Source organism: Eumetopias jubatus, unplaced genomic scaffold, assembly GCF_037043125.1.
Source record: "Eumetopias jubatus isolate StellerSeaLion01/CBP00866 unplaced genomic scaffold, mEumJub1_p1.0 scaffold_3, whole genome shotgun sequence".
NCBI classification, from domain to species: domain Eukaryota; kingdom Metazoa; phylum Chordata; class Mammalia; order Carnivora; family Otariidae; genus Eumetopias; species Eumetopias jubatus.
In genome coordinates, this window is record NW_028274809.1 from 71978739 (window position 1) to 71995005 (window position 16267).

Sequence of the window (16267 nt, forward strand, 5' to 3'; positions counted from 1 at the left end):
GTACTGAGGAATCCCAAGATTCTAGCAATTAAAGGAAGGAAGCTTTTGTATAGTAGCAGGATCTTCCATCGCCCTCCTGAATTATTCATCCTGTGTTGCCTTTCCATTAGAAGAGGTGAACTGTTGGAGGGGGAAGGGGGAGAAAGGTGAACCGTGTTTGGAATCCCTTCCCCAATCGCACATTCGACTCCCTGCAAAGCGCTGACAGCAAGCGGCCTGCCGTACCTGGGCTCACACAGGAAGGCTGTGTTCTCACCATCTGCTCTCCAAACAAGCCACTCCCTGAAGGATGGGTGGCAGAACATGCGGGTTTTGTCTCGCCTCTTAATGAGGAAGCAGGAGAGCGCCTCCATCCTCTGCTGGAAGTCCTCCCATCCCTGCTCCCCTTGTATCTGGCCCGCATTAATAGCCTGGAAGATCTGCTCATCGGTCATGGGGTGGAGGGACGCAAGGGCCACGTTCAAAATCGGGAGTGCTCTCTCGAATGCGGACTGGGTCATGAACTTCATGTTGCACTGCAGCAGATAGAGCTCGGACAGAGACACGGGCACCACCTTGTAGCTGGCACTTTTGATGACCAAGTGTCCCTTCTGGAAGAGGTCCAGGGTGAGTTTGAGGTACAGGTAGGAGCCGAGGCTCCGCAGCACCAGGTGGCTGCTCACTTTCCCGATCAGGGCAGCGTCGGCCTTGCCGTTCAGGGAGATGTTGCTGAGGATGTCCTCGCTGCTGTGGACCCTGTGCTGGACGTAGGCATGCAGGTCACCGTGAATGTCTTTGTTGTCCGGGAAGTCATCTAAGGAAAGCTTGACGAAGGGCAGCGTGCTGACGATTTCCTGCAGGGAAGGGGGAAAAGAAACCCCAAAACCCACGGTGTCACTCCACAGAGATTTCTTTTTTACGTGAGCTGCATTTCAAACCAGATTCACTAACTTTTCTTTCAAGGAGGATTTTCATGGATTACAGGGACTCATTGTTTTGTATTAAAACATGTAATAGGATAAGTTGAAGATAAAAAGCTTATGTGAAAGAAATCCTGATGCGAGATCATATCAGTAATGGCTTTCCCGAATGCCTCATCCGAAGCCTCAGAGCCGAGCGAGGCGCAAGGGTCCTGAGCAGACAGCGAGCTGGCCATACCAGCCAAGGGGAGGGAGATCCTGAAGTGACCTGATACCCATAATCCTTACATCGTGCAGAGGTTATACAACAAGGACAGACACAAACCAGCACTGTGTATCTAAGAACACGGCCAGACACCGAGATAAGAGGCATCCCTCACCATGCATCAGACACTGGGACTGCAGAACTGAGCCAGGAAATTGGAAACCGCCCCCACCCCTGCCAGGCTGTGCCCCGGCCCCAGCCTGCCCTGACAAAGCCGCCTACCTCAGACTTCAGTAGAGCCTACCGTCTTTTTTTCTTTTAACTGTTCTTTCAAAGTAAACTTTTAAATGGAAGTAGAACATACAAACCATAATTGCATGGTGTCATTAATTTTCAAAGTCAAACATACCTGTGTCACCAGCAGCTAGAAACAGAACATCACCAGCTCCCAGAAGCCCCACGTCCCCTCCCATCCCAACCCCATCCTAACAATCAGCACTATCCTGACACCTCACAGCAGAGACAAGCTTTTAGTTTTTTCTTTAAACTTCCCACTATCGTTTCTGAAGAATTTAGCTCCAGGTCCTCACTGAATGTAATAATTGCAGGGGTCAGGCTGAGTATAATCACTCCCATTTTACATGGACGCTAACGGACCTGTCAAAATGGACATGGCTAGTACAGAAAATATAGGACTCTGTTCCTTTGCTCTATCGATTGCCAAATTCTGCTTCCTGTGTGATAAATGACTGCAAAGGGTATGAATCAAATGGCCATAAAAACAAACATCAAGCTTGGCTGAGGCCTAATGCCACTTCTAATGAGAAAAGAAAGAACCCAAGTGCTATTTTTAAATAGACATCATCATAAAAGGGCAAAAATCAAAATCTAAGAGTAATGTCTTTACTAAAAAAGGACAGGGATAGAGGGAAGGAGTCAAAGGTTGTTAAGATATAATTTAGGGTTCAAATGAGGGGAAAGATGGGGAAGAAAATTTTAAAAAAACAACCAAAAAAACCCCACTTCATCTGGCTGCAAGTGGTAGCTCATGCTTAAGTTTTATGAAAAAATGGACCTTCTTTAAGCCTTAAAAATTTTTCCTTCCTTTCTTCATTGAAAAAAAAAAACAAAAAACAAAAAACAAAGTCCCACTGCAACCCCACACAAATTAACTACCAGCAGGAATAACTTTAAACTCTAGTGGACAAACTGAGTTACATCCAGGGCCGACACTTGCATTCTGGAAGTGCAGCGACAGTGCCATGCTGAGAGAGACTTTCCTGACACCTTGATTCATGTGCCTTGGATGGTAAAAAGGTCCTAGTTTCACCCATTTGGAGCTTTGTGGACTAAATATTTCGAAGCCCTAATATGGTTTTCAATTCAGCAGCTAAATGCTTTATAACAGTTTACGTTGTTAATCACACCATAAAATTTGGGTATGGGGTCTTGAAAAGAGATTTGAGAATTCTTTCTTACCTGAAAATTCGCTCTTACAGTCACAATCAACTTCAGCCAGGCAGGAAATTTAGAAATAATTTTGGTAATAAATGAAGAAAGCGTATCTCCATAATCAGGCTTATGAAACTCAGCTTCATTTAAGCCATCTATCAAAATAATGTATTCTTCTTCAGGAATTTTCTGCTCTAAAGGATAAAATAATTTTTTAATTACAAAATTATACTTTTCTATAAAATGGCACCACCCAGTGTATTTTAATGCACACTTTAAAGTGTTAGGAAAAACTAAAAAGGTTGCATACCACAGAAGAAATGGTTTTCACAGAAGCATATTTTCTATTAAATTTATCATGAAAACCGGAGCACACAGCCAAGAGAAAAACAAATCTTACAGAACAGTTTTCAGAAACATATTGCATTACACACATTAGCAGGATCTCACCCATGTATATGATACAGTTAGCTCTTCATAAACTCCTGTCACTGCGATGAGCTATGGCTAAGATAACTAGCATATACAGAGATTAACTCTGGAGAAGACTCTAGGTGCTCCCCCACAGAACTCTCTCAGGGAATTTCAGGGAATAAAAACTGACCCTCAAAGGCAAAGCATCTGGACCAAGGCACACAGCCAGCCAGTGGTGAGAACCTCTCTTTTATAGACTTCTAGAACAGGGCTCTTTCCCACAAGCCTCAATCTAGTTTTCCATTTATTAGCACTAACTTTCTGCCCAAGAAAATGAGGCGAGATGATGACAGATCTGTTTCAATCCCCTTTTCTCTAGCAGAAGTGCTAATGCAGGCAGGTAAACTAGCTCCAAAGCTGAGGAACAAGGAGGAGAAAGGATAAATGCAACAACCCATAAGAGCATTAACTTCTCCTACCTTGCTGAATATTTCAAGGACCCCCCCTCAAAAAAAAAAAATCAAATTAACACTTCTAGAAAAGCCTTTAGGTTCAACTCAACTGAGCAGAGGCCCTGAAAAAACATATGCTGGCAAGTCGCTCAATCGCCCAACTTATCCCCCCTGCTAGGTAGGAATGAATATAAAACATGCAGGCAACAGTTTCCAGGGCATAAGTCCTCTAAATAACCTATGGTTACAAATTAGCTACTCTGGAAATATTCAACTGTAGAGTTAATTCTTTATTAGAGATGCTTCTTTTAAAACGACACCATTCAAGAAGCACGGAAGGACTTTGGGGAGATGGTTCTGGGGAAGAGAACGAGCTGTACACAGATTCACCCACATCCTCCCCAGGCGCCCACCCTCACTCCCATCCAAGTCATTTGGAGGACCATCCTGGGGGCTCCGTACTCCTAACGAGAGAGAGCGTGTGCACGGCTACTCAGAGGTACCATTTCTCAGGCTTGTGAGTGGTTCCAGCACTCCCCTCCTGAAGGCAGCCACCGGGTCCTGCACGCAGGACCTGAGGCTCAGCATGCTCTGTAGCTGGGGCTCCTTTATCAGCAGGTCCCTGTAGGCAGCGAGCTGATGGGACCGGCAGAGCAGAGCTGCGATGCTGTGCACAAACTCGGGCACCAGGCACGTGTATGTGTTATCGGCTTGGCAGTAGTGGTAGGCCACGACCTATGCAAGAAGCACAGCCATCAGCATCACCTTCCCCTCTTCACATGCTCCTCCCTCCACAATCCCAAACAGATGCAGTGTTCCCATCCACCACAGTCATGAAACAGGTTGCTTCTCTTCGCCAACACTGAGTCATTGTTTAGCTTAACTGATTCGGTTATTCTTTCATTCACACGCTTTGCCAAGTTCTGGGCAGACTTTTAATTGCAGCCACAAATCCATCTTGGTTCTAAGATCAGTACAAGTTACTCTGTACAGAAACTAAATGAATAAAACTCATGCATAAAACCTAAAGCCTACCTTGGCTTAAAGTAATTCCAAATAATCCCAATGTACTCAACATCCAGAAGTGCCATAATCACCGCATTTCTGCTCTCACAAAGAGCAGCATCTCCTTGGGAAGCTCATCTGCTGCTCCCCCAAACCAGGTAACGCTGGTGGCTAGGGGAGTCGTGCTGAAAGTCACAGCTGGAGCTGGAGGGCCAGGCAGCCTGGCTCAAACCCTCAGCTCCCTCCCCACATACAACCCTGACACCGTGGAGAAATTCAACAGCAACACGGTTTGAAGGACTCAAATCAGAAATCACCATATGTCTGCCTGTTCTGTGAAGGGACACACAGGAGGAGATGGGTGCCCGCCCAGGTACCGAGGGGATGAGGAGCATTGCCTATGTTGGTACAGATGTGAAGTGGCAGCAGGCTGCTTGTGAGAGAGCCCAAGGAAAGTGCCAGATGCAGAAGGGTCTGGGAAGAAAAGTGCTGCAGATGTATGCAAACTCTGATACCTTCCCATGTGTGAATAAGAAGAGGAATGGGAGTATGAGCCAAGAAAGGTGAAAAAGGTAAAAATGTATGTGTGCGAAGTGCTCTGTGTTCTTCAGAAGGGTGTGAGCACCTGCTGTTTCCCCGAGCTCTACACACACCCGGCCTCACTGGGTCTGGGTCACAGATGAGGGCAGCACCAAGGTTAAATGCGTGGCCAGGGTGACACGGACAATCAAGGAAAGTTCTGGGATTAAATTCCAGGTCTGCAGACTCTTAAAAACAAGAGGCAAGAGCAGATGTGGCCAATGTGGAACCGTCGTGTGACTCCTGTTTGAGATCGATTTATCATCAACACTCGGGGGAAGGCTGTTGGCTCTTCAGCTTTCCCCCAGACGGGTGAGCTGGAGCACGAAGACCCCCGGGGAGACGGCCCACACCACGTCCATCCAGCACCGTGTCTGACAAAAGAAGTCGGCCGACTCAACAGCGGGTCATGAGCTCCATCTGGAGCAGCAACAGCTTGTTTTCACTCCATACAGTGAATTTCACAGGCTGTAAGAACAGGCTTTTGCTTCAGATTGTTTATGTGTGTGTACCAGGTCTCCCGTCTGACACGCATCTCTTACTGTGGGTCACAGAGTGGCTTGAAAAATCACCGTGGCAGGGTGGCTTTGAAGTCTACACTCCATCCCTCATCTCTGATCACCCATTTTTGACCAGAGGATTGCCCCGAATCGGTGGCCAGGGCTGCCTACACCAGTGAGGAGCACTCTCACCTCAGAAGCAGAAGCAAAAAGCAAGGATCCGAGGCAAAAAAGCCTCCTTTTCCATCCCCTGCACCAAACTCACCCCCAGGTGTCATCTTCCCTAGACCCCCCTCACACTGGCCCCTCGTGTTCCCTAGCTCCGCCAACTCACACCGCTGCTGCCCAGGGAGACCCAAGCAGGGCACCAGGAGTGAGCGACGTAACTGCTCGAACGCAGACGGCGGCTCATGAACTTGTGATGGATGCTAAGCACATGGAAAATTTCAGAAGGATCCTGATGGCTCTGAATCTACAAAGGGAAAGTTGGCCAAGTCTCTTTCATAACATCGCAAGAAACCTCTGATAGAAGGACACAGGGAACACAGGCGTGGTTGCCTGGGTCACGTTCAAGGCTCCCAGTCTCCCGCTCTGGCACCAAGTGAAGGCCAGCATGTGTTTTTAAGGATGGATTTGTGGAGCCTGCGGTACAACCTGCTACTCTGGGGAATTCTTTCAACCCACTGCTGAAGATGAGTAAAAGTCCACTGCCAGTGTCTGGGGCCATTTATTTTCATTAATACCTTTTACTTGGAGTACTCTATTGCTATTTTATCAACAGCTACATTTTTGCATTATATGCAATGGTCTCTGTTTTAAGATCCCTCTTTAAACTCCTTTCTCAGAAGCCAAACTAACAAACATCTCTCTCCCCCACCTCCTCACTCCGGAAGGCTCCCCCTAGAACAGCAGATTACCTTAGAAGCAAGGTATTTCACTGCATCCTCTCTTGGTCTCTGGTTTTCAGGTGTATCAGATCCAGACCCAGGGGGTGTTTTAGCTGTGTTGGTAACACCTGCAGAAGAACTCGGTGAAAGCAATGGGGTGAAAGGAAGATCCTGGGAGGAATCTGAAGCTGCAGAGAAAGAGACCAATTTAATTATTACAACATCAGAATAGGGGTACGGTGAGATACTGAACATACTTCTTGATTAGACCCAGAGAGTGTTTTAATAGGTAATGAGTGAACACCATCCCAAATGCAAAGGTCCAAAGGAGAACACAAATGTCCCTCTCAGCCCTGCCTCCCATCCAGGTGCCCCCCCCCCAAAGGAGAACTGCTGTTACTGGTTTTTTATTAAATTCCTTCTGCTTTTTTAAAAAAAATAATAATCTTTCATGGCTCACTTGTTCCTGTGCACCATGTTAGAGACACTTTCTTTTAATGGGTTTATGATACATAAAAATAAGACATGACTAGTCAAATATTTACTACTATATCCCATTTTAAGTTAGTTTTTATACTCCTGGTAAATCCAGCAGAGAGGACAAAAGCTGTGGAGAACCGGGTACAAGAGAACTGTGCACAGACCACCTGGCTGCTTCTGCCAGCAGCCTAACCCCCTTGGTTTTGGGACCTAAACTCCCCAGGGCACCGGATCAGGCTTCACTGCCCATATAAAGAGGTAAACAGGCCCTCCGGCTGGGAGAAGACCAGGGAAGGCTGGCCTTACCCCAGGGGATGGCTCCTGGGCATCAGGAGAGATGGGAGCATTCAAAAAGCTGGAACAATGTGAGGAGAACTGAGAATGGATGTCCTCCATCTACCTTACATTCGATCATCAACTAGACCAGCATGAAACATGCACATACTTTTAGGTGGTGAAGCGGGGCTGCTGGAAGCAATCTGCCTCATGCGGCTTCCATGGCAGCTAAGTGCCACCAACTTAGAAATGATTGCTGTCTTCCCAAAGCCCACGTTTCCAACAACCACGGCGCCTCTATTTTCTGTCAGTTCTGTGTTCCTCAAGTTTTCTTCTATCTGGTGAAAGAGCCAATCCCTTCCCACAAACACAGAGTCTGTCGTTATGCTTGGTACTTCAAACAACAGGGGTTTCAACAAAATGTCCTGGGGCTTGTAGGGAGCAAATCGTGCTTAGGGGGGAAAAAAAGATAATTATTTTAGAAGAATGTCATAATTTTATACATTTAAAAACTCAATTTAGCATTGCTTGCATGTTATACTCAGTATTAGCCTTTAGTTTTATGCCACCAGCGATCTGTGTTTCCAATCTGGTTCTATTAATACTTCTGTAATATCTCATTTATAATCCCCCCATTGGTTTTACAAAGGGTCCTATTAAAATGACCAGCTAGTTCTGTCATCACGACTCAGGATAGACATGCAGAGGATTAGAGAAAGTGATGCAGAGGGCCCCAAACCAGGTCTTATCGGTTTGTCTGAAACAGTATCTAAGCCAGGTTTCTTCCACTACTGTAGGAGTAAAAGGGAAAGGCAATTTCCTAGAGACAGCACCCCAGCTCTCATCTGGGCGTGGTGACGCATGGCCCCTTCGGTGAGGCTGTGGACCACCCAACTGTGCATTACGGGAGGTGGCCAACGGCCCACGGACCTGAAACAAAGCCGGTTCTTTGTTGGTGACGAGTGTTATCCAGTGAGTGTTCAATTACCCCTCACTTCAAAATATATTGCAGAATTATTTTTCAACTCCAGAAACGAGTTGATCACAGATTTTAAGGAAGAAGCCGCAAACCGTTAAGGATGGCCTCCTAGCACACGTTAATAGATAAACTTTTAGCATACACACACACATCATGCTTTTAAATGAGCTGGCTTAAACGCTGGTTATCACAGATCCTCAATGTTGAGTGAATGCATTCACGATATCCACTAACCCAGCAGATGCAAAGATCAGTACCTTTAACTTCCTGTGCCCTACCTCCGGCTGTATTGTGCCACGGCAATCTAATTGACGTTCGAAGAGGGGCATTTCTCTGCCCGTCTAAATAACTCAGATCTTCCAATTTGGTTGAGCTTGTTGCTGTAATATTAAACTCAAGTTTAGTCTTTTCAAAGTTGATTTTAATATCATACCCAAACTACTATAAATCATAAATCACTAAGCAATTTCGTTTAGGCTTTCAACTAAATGGACTTCAAGGTAATTTTGGTTTTGTTTGCGAACCCCAGCTTATTTTTTCCTGCAGTGAGGTTAACCTAAACGGTAAACACCAAGTGTTCCTCATTCTTAATGATGTGGTGGTATGGTTACCAGAACTCTCCATTATTCCTGGAAAGAGACAGACTTCACCAAAAATGTTAAGAAGAAAGTTGACCAAGTGTCCCTCAACAAGGCTGCGGTACTCACTGCAAACACACAGCACAGTACTAGAGTCTTCTTTGCAGCTCCGGAGAGCCGTCCATGGTTCCTGGAATTCCAACCTTGTTGATTAAGTGAGCAGATTCTGCAGTACAATCCCACAGTGCTCAAACACTAAAAGTCAGCTCCTGACTGGAAAGTAGCCGTGCAGATTTCATTGGAAATAAACATATTCCTAAGCTTTAAATTTTTATGTATATATTATATACTATATTAAAGGTATGTATTTTTTTTATTCTAAAAAAAAGGAATATTTACCTCTGATCAAATCAGTAAGACTCACAGTACATAGGGAACAGTTAAAATGCATTAAGGTCTATTCATACATACATACCAGCTGGATTATAAAAACAACCAATACAAAATAATGTTGCTAATTCTTAGCAAATCTTAACAAATACATGATACATGTTTTTGCCCAAAAAGAAAAAAAAAAAAAAAGAACCTCCTCTTATTTGCATATACATCCTAGGCCACAGTGAGAGAATTCTCAATAAAATTAACCTAATTTGTTTGTGAGTTAAGTGGCCCAACATAAGGTACTGCTAATCCAAGACATACAATTCTCTTCCAGGATAATAAAATATAGGCATCATTTGAGGGTAAATGAGTGGGGAGCAGGAGTTGAATTCCAAGGTCTAAGGCTCCTAAGGACTGGTGAAATCATTAGTGGGACCAAGTTTCAAGGGAGAGAAGTTGGGCCATCTGTCTGCTGAAAACCTTCTGGCTCACAGCATCTAGCCACTGACCGGCACCATCTGCTCCATCTGGGTCCTATTTCCCCTCCTGAGGCTTTCACCCTTTCCTTCCTCACTGTTAGCAACCCCTCCCCCCATGACTCCTTCATTCAACAAGAACGTGGGTGGCTCCAGGGCTTGGCTCTGTGGTGGCACGTCCCCTCTTGCCATGTTCCCCAAAGGACAATTCACCACACCCAGTCCCAGGAGAGACATCTGACACCATGACTTCACAACAGCATACATTTGATGCTCCTCTATCCTTTTGGTGAGTATCCAGTTTATTTACACACTGTGTACACACTTATGTCAATACCCAACAGAAATCTCTCCCATTAGAAAGATTCAGCTAATTCCTTATGTAGGACTTCCAAATGGACCTAATTTCTGGGAATCCAATGGCAGCCTCTAGCTTCTCTCTCTGGCTCCTTCCCAACTAGGGTGTGTGAAACTTCCCGGAGGGCCACCGGGACCAGACTCAGCACCCTGGCTCCCTACAATAACACCACCCGGAACATGTATTTCTAGGCTCCTGCCTGGGACCTGGGACTCTGAGCCAGGCCTCTACAAGTGCCCCTCTCCTCAACACATCTCACCGTGAGCACACTCACATGCTGGAGGCTGAGGGGGAAGGAGCACCCAGAGCTGTAACCCGTAAGCCAAGTTCAGCTCAGAGCTGAACAGCCACAAACATCTGACCTGCTGCTTCAGCCCTAGGGAACTCAAAGACACTTGAAGCCTCCAAAGGGTTTCCTATTTCCCTTCTTCTCCTGACCCCTCAGAACATGACATTCAGTTTATAATTTTGTGACAATTGAAAGGATTGAGAACATGAGACCATATAAAGGGCATTCCAAAGAGAGGACTGCAAAAAAAAGCCCTAGCTTGACACAGGTACAGGAGATGGTGAGGCGGCAGACACCTCTGTTTTCAGATTTCAAGTCACTGCAGCTCTGGCTCCCAAGTGTGCAACAAAGCGGCCTCCCCCACTCCGCAGCTCTGAGTCTCTGTCAAACATGATTAAGGTGCGGTGAAATGGAGTGGCTAGTGGGGCTGCAAGCCAGGAGCTGCCGGCTGCCTCTGCTTTCTAAGCTGCTGTCAAGGCCACTGAGGGAGACAACTCGGGACAGTGAAGCTTCAGCTGTCTGCTCGGCGCCCTGGTGCTCCTCACCTGGCAGAGCAGGCTGCTGGACCACATTCTGCCTTCTCACACAGGCGCACAGTAGATTCTCAGACGTCACTTGCACAACAAGACTCACTTCTGGTATTTAACAATAAATGTTTTCGAAATCCTCAGGACTCAGGGCCGAAAAATCAGAGGTAAAGCAATAATTTTATGCTGCAATAAACCTACTGTTAGTATCCCTACAGTTAAATTACACACTCATTGCATGTGCGCGCGCGCGTGCGCACACACACACACACACACACAGTACATCTAACATCTGAGTGAGAAAGACATTTTCAGATGCTACAGGAGAGGAGAGTTTTTTGGGGGGTGGGGTCGGGTGGAGGGAGAAGCAGAAGGAAACTTCCCTGAACTGAACAAAAAGAAACACCTGTTGAAACACCACGGACTAACATATTAAAGGTAAATACCATAAAGTCTAAGCAATTACCAGTTAGAATTTCAAGGAAATTGGCTGGTAGTTCGGTTTGTTTCTTGGAAAACTAAACACTGTGTCTGTGGTCCACTTAGAAAGCATTTTAAAAGAAAAAAGAAGTTAGCCCAAGCCAGTAGAACCTAATCACCTAACTTCTAGATTATCTGAGATATCATTTTAAAGGCTTCTGGTTCTGTTTCCTAACAAAGGAATGAGGTGTCCGTGCCACACATTTGATGTGGTATAAAGTAATAACCTGACTGCATTTGAAATTGATTCCACTCCAATAAATACCTTTACAAAGAAAATCTCTGTACAGTGACTCTCCAAATCTACCCAACTTATTTTTATAGTCTTTGACATAAGAATTTTACTGTACTAGACACAACAGTGAAGAGAGAACCGCAGTTCTTTGTAACAGGCTCATTGATAATAAAGGCGGCCACCTCAGGAACTTGCTCCCATACCCTCACCCCCCAGGGGAGGCCAGATCCCCTGGGGCAGCTGTGAACAGAGACCTGGCATCCCCTTTCCTTCACCTGCCAGTCCTTACTCTACCAAATTTAACCATTTGATGTTTCCCAAATGGCAATTTATTTGTGTTTATGTGGATCTTCACATGCAAATACTTCCTAGGGACTGCAATAAACAGTCCTGGACATATTATTTTCATCCTTCTAACACTGAGGGCTGCCTACTGCCCCGTCTGCAGCAGCTGGTCTTCTAATCACAAGACAAAGTGCTACGCACAGTCTACACAACCTGAATCTTTCATTCTTCTCAATGATACATGGAAAAATCTTGCCATGACTTCTGAACTGAGGTTCAGCTTTAGGGGTAAGGAAGGTGGGGAGTGAAGACTCTCCCAGACTCCTAGCTTGTTAACAGATACCATGAGGTAAGGAACTTGCTTATTTCCAAAATAAGCTTTTAGTTGATAAAACTTGTAACACAGAAGACATGAGCCCACCCATTCGGCCAGGCAGCCACTGCTCAAAGTTTTACCCAGAGGTAAAACCCTCCCATTCCACAGGAGGTCTAGCTCAAGTGCACACACAGACACTAATGAATGAGCACAGCAGAAATCCGAGAGCCCCGCTCTATAATCACTGCACTCTCCTGGAAAAGCTCAACTCCTACCCACTGTCACTCCACATGGCAAGAGACCACATGAAAGAACATCAGGCAGAAAACATAACCCCAAATGGGGGGCTTTCAACACTATAAATGTATTAATGTGTTTACTAATTTTAAAATAGCTTGATTAAATTGAATACAAGTTTGCTATTTTGTTGAAGTCAATAAAACTATCAAGTTCTGGGATCGTACAAATGAACCGTTCATCCTAACTAGGTAGACGCGGTATAAAACGCCTCAGGTGCAACATACTACGCTGTCGGTAGCAGGGGAGTGGTGGGAGGGCATAAAAGCTTCTGGAAGAACCATCACTCAATATGCATAACGCTCCCCAGAACTTTTCTCTGGCAGACATGCCAAATCCCTCTTCTGGAACAAGGCCATTTACTTCCTTTGAAAGTGAATTAGAGCTGCCTCTCAGAACTTTTCCATTAGAGCCATTTATGTATTAGCTGCTTCGGAGTTCCATTGGAAAAAAATAAAAATGCCTCACAACAACCAGACTGGCCTGCCACATCCCCAAGGAGCAGTATAAAAAAATTCTTTGATGTAGGGAGAGAGAACCTAGGTCTCTGTGTTAGTAGAGGAGAAGTTTTAAGTACTACGTTGGTGACAAAGAAGGACTGAAACAAGGTCGTCTCTAAATTCAACCCAAGAGCACAGAGTTTAGAAACTCGGGACTGTGAAAGCAGGCAGGACAGCTCAGAACCAGAGTTCTTTTCCTCCCTCACCCCACTGCTCTCCTTGCTTGACGACCACCCATTATTAACTACCAACAGTCACCCTTTCTGTGTCATCTTGCTCCAGCTGCCCCATCCTGCTGAGGAGCATCTGCCTTGCCTGCCTGCATTCCCTTGATTGAGAAGGCTCACTTCCACTACGTACGTTTTAAGCTGTGAGCTCCCTTGTAACTGAATGATACAGAAGGTGGACCTCCCATCTCTATGATGGGCCTCAATTATAAAAAATAAGTTTGAAAGTTGGATCAGAAATTCTTGGAGCTGATATTAACAAACTCATTCTAAACAAGGATTCCTATTTACCAAGACATAATAAAAAGTTACGACTTTACTCAGGCTTAAAATATCAAAAACAAGAACAAAGTTTTTGGCACCTTCTTCCTTCATACACAAAAGAGCCATAGAGTCTAAATATTAGTTTTCCAGAATTCCAGAGTGGAAGGATCACTTAAAGACCAGTAAGGACAGCCTTATCATGTTTACAGATGGGTAAACTGAGGCCTAGACAGGTAAGCACCCGATCCACGATCACAAAGCTGGCTTGTGTCTGGATCAGATTCCCAAGTGGAGAGAGTGAACATGGGGTACCTCAGAGCCAGTGAGACAACCCTTCTGGAGAGAGGCATGGCCTTACCTGCAACTGAGTTGGGCCGTGGCATTACTAGCGAGTTGGAGCTCTGAGAATAAGGGACTGGACCATCTCCAACTGAGGCTTCAGTTTTGGGCAGTATGCTCTCCGCTGACCCAGGGGGCTCCTCTTCTGCCACTGGGGAGCAATTATCTGCCCTGCGATCATGAAGGACGCCTTTCTGTACCCCTAACCTTAGGCTTCCGTCCTTATTCCATTCCAAACTGGAGCCACTCCGGTCATCATTTTCGGATGAACTTGTAATTGTGGCTGAAATGAGAGACCAAAATACTTTGAAGGAGGCCAGGCATAGCTGGGGCTGTTCAGAGTTAACACAAGCACACTGCCCTCCCCATTATCAATGGAAACTTTTCCGGTCCATGCAGATTTTTATCGAAGTATGTTTCATACAATGTATTTTGGTAAATTAGAGGAATGCTGCTTATCAAGGAAAATAAACTAAGCCATTCTACAGGGGAGGGGAAAAAAGCTGGTAAGATAATGAAAAAGCTGACTAAAAGTATCTGAGAGTTAACAGTAAATCCATGTAATTTAGAGATGATGCATCTTCTCTTTTTAACAAAGATAAATTGCTCACAGAAGAATTCATATCTCATTAAATTCCTTTGAGCCTATAAATATCTTTTCCCAAATTAATATTTGTATAAGGGGGGAGGGGGACAAGGCAATACAATCGTTAATGCAGAAAAGATGGAGGAGAAAATCTATGACAACAAAAATACAATTACAAAGTCAAGCAGAGAATTCGATCCTTAGAATTAAACTTTATAAGAGCTGTTCAAGATGAACTGGACAGAGTAACTTTATTCCTTTAGCAGCATGGAGTAGAAGACCTCCCAGCACACAGAAAACAAGCATGGGAACGGATGCTGGACTGCAGAATTATAATTTAGCCTCTAAGAAAGAAAACCAGCATGGAAAACCATCTTGGCAAAAGAGGAGGAATATGATGCAAGAAAACAGCAATATTCGCCCTACGTGGCTTCTACAAACAGCCACTTCCAATTTAAACACCCGAGCCCCTTGCAAGCCCAGGTTACCATGGACCCAACACTGGCTTGTGTCCTTGAGAACAAGGGCCATGTCCTCTGATCCCTCTGTGTTCCCTGTTGGGATCCCCACAGCCCAGGCCCTTAATGGAGACAGCCAACGGGATGTGGCAGATCAGAGTGCGTGGAGAACTCGGCCACCTGGATTAAGCTACTTCATCAACATAACCTGATGATACACACTAGCAGCAGGCCGGTGAATTAGCACCAACAGCCTGTTATCCAGGATCAAAGGGTCTGAGTTTTGTTTTGTTTATTTTTACGATGCTCTTTAAAGGTTTAGAAGTGCAGACAAAACAATTTCCTCGCTGTGGCCACAGGATATATTCTGTCACAATTCTAGAATGGTCTTTACCCCTGCTGCTCCGGTCTGGACTCATTATCCACTGCTTGTCTCCCTATTCAAAAATCCTTCCTGTGTGCTGAAGCCTCAGACCACCTACCTCCATCGGGTATCTCCCTCTTCTGAGCAGCACAGCACCTGGCACATCCTAAGTCCTCAATAAATGATTGCTTATTCATTGAATAAGCAAATGAACACACTTCTCTTCCAATGGTGGTCAGAGACACTACACTTAATCTCATTGTTTTTGATTCAGGATTTGATATTCTGTCTTCCACCACAATCTAAGGGGATTTGGGATGGGCCCATCACTGGCGTCTGCCATTACTCCCGGCATTTCCAAGCATTCTGTCAACAGTATTAAAACTAATTTTCTCCATCTATTTGGAATCAATCACAGTCATGTGTGTGTTTTTTTTTAAGTGGACCACTCATATGAGCCTAAGTATGGCACGTAGGACTCTTTCCACCCTGAAAATGCTGGTGGTGGTGGTAACAGTGCCAGTAACATTTACTTAAGGTTATTATACGTCAGGGACTGTGCTAATGCTTCATAGGCATAGTCTAATTCATTAATGAGATCATTGCTTATTAATAATGATTAATGGTAACCTTGTTAATAAGTTGTGATTGTGAATTGTTACAAGCCTTCCTTTGTAAGTCCAGTGTTGGGGACTCAGATATACTTAGGTTCCCAAGCTACCCCAACATCTGAGTTACAGGAAATGTGTCAGAGTGATTTGTTTGGTTTTCCTCTGTGGTAGTTTTATTTGGGGGCACATACACTTAAGGGAAAAAACACACAGAAAATCAAAGTGATGTTTGTCTGCATTTGCTTTCCCTCAGTGCCCTGCACTGCAGAGTGACACCCCCAACACCCTGAGTCCTAGGTCCGGCCTCAGGCAGTGGGAACAGGAACGGCCTGGTCAGGGGTCCCAGACCACAGGGACAGGCTGAAGGTCCTGCTCTCACCGTACAGCCACACGTGCCCAGGTCCTGAGGAGGAAAGTTGGGGGTGGGAGGAAGTCTGAGATGGGGTTGCATTTCAAAAGGAGGAGAAGTTTATAATGTGCTTCTGAACAGGAGACTCTCGCACGTGCCCTCGTGATGTTCAGCGAAGACACACGGTGCACTGTGCAGGTAGGTGAGCAGCTCTGAAGC

At 45.3% G+C, this 16267-nt stretch overlaps 1 protein-coding gene across 1 annotated transcript in view; it reads right to left on the minus strand.

The window, feature by feature from the left end:
• The window catches only part of TANC1 (tetratricopeptide repeat, ankyrin repeat and coiled-coil containing 1), a 173324-nt gene that overhangs the window by 45624 nt on the left and 111433 nt on the right, over positions 1-16267 (minus strand). The window contains exons 7-13 of the mRNA XM_088021685.1: positions 13700-13963; positions 8386-8508; positions 7319-7600; positions 6424-6581; positions 3926-4157; positions 2584-2750; positions 226-833 (exon numbers count right to left, since the gene is read on the minus strand). Coding sequence (XP_087877811.1) covers positions 226-833; positions 2584-2750; positions 3926-4157; positions 6424-6581; positions 7319-7600; positions 8386-8508; positions 13700-13963 — 1834 coding nt within the window. The remainder of the gene's footprint in view (positions 1-225; positions 834-2583; positions 2751-3925; positions 4158-6423; positions 6582-7318; positions 7601-8385; positions 8509-13699; positions 13964-16267) is intronic.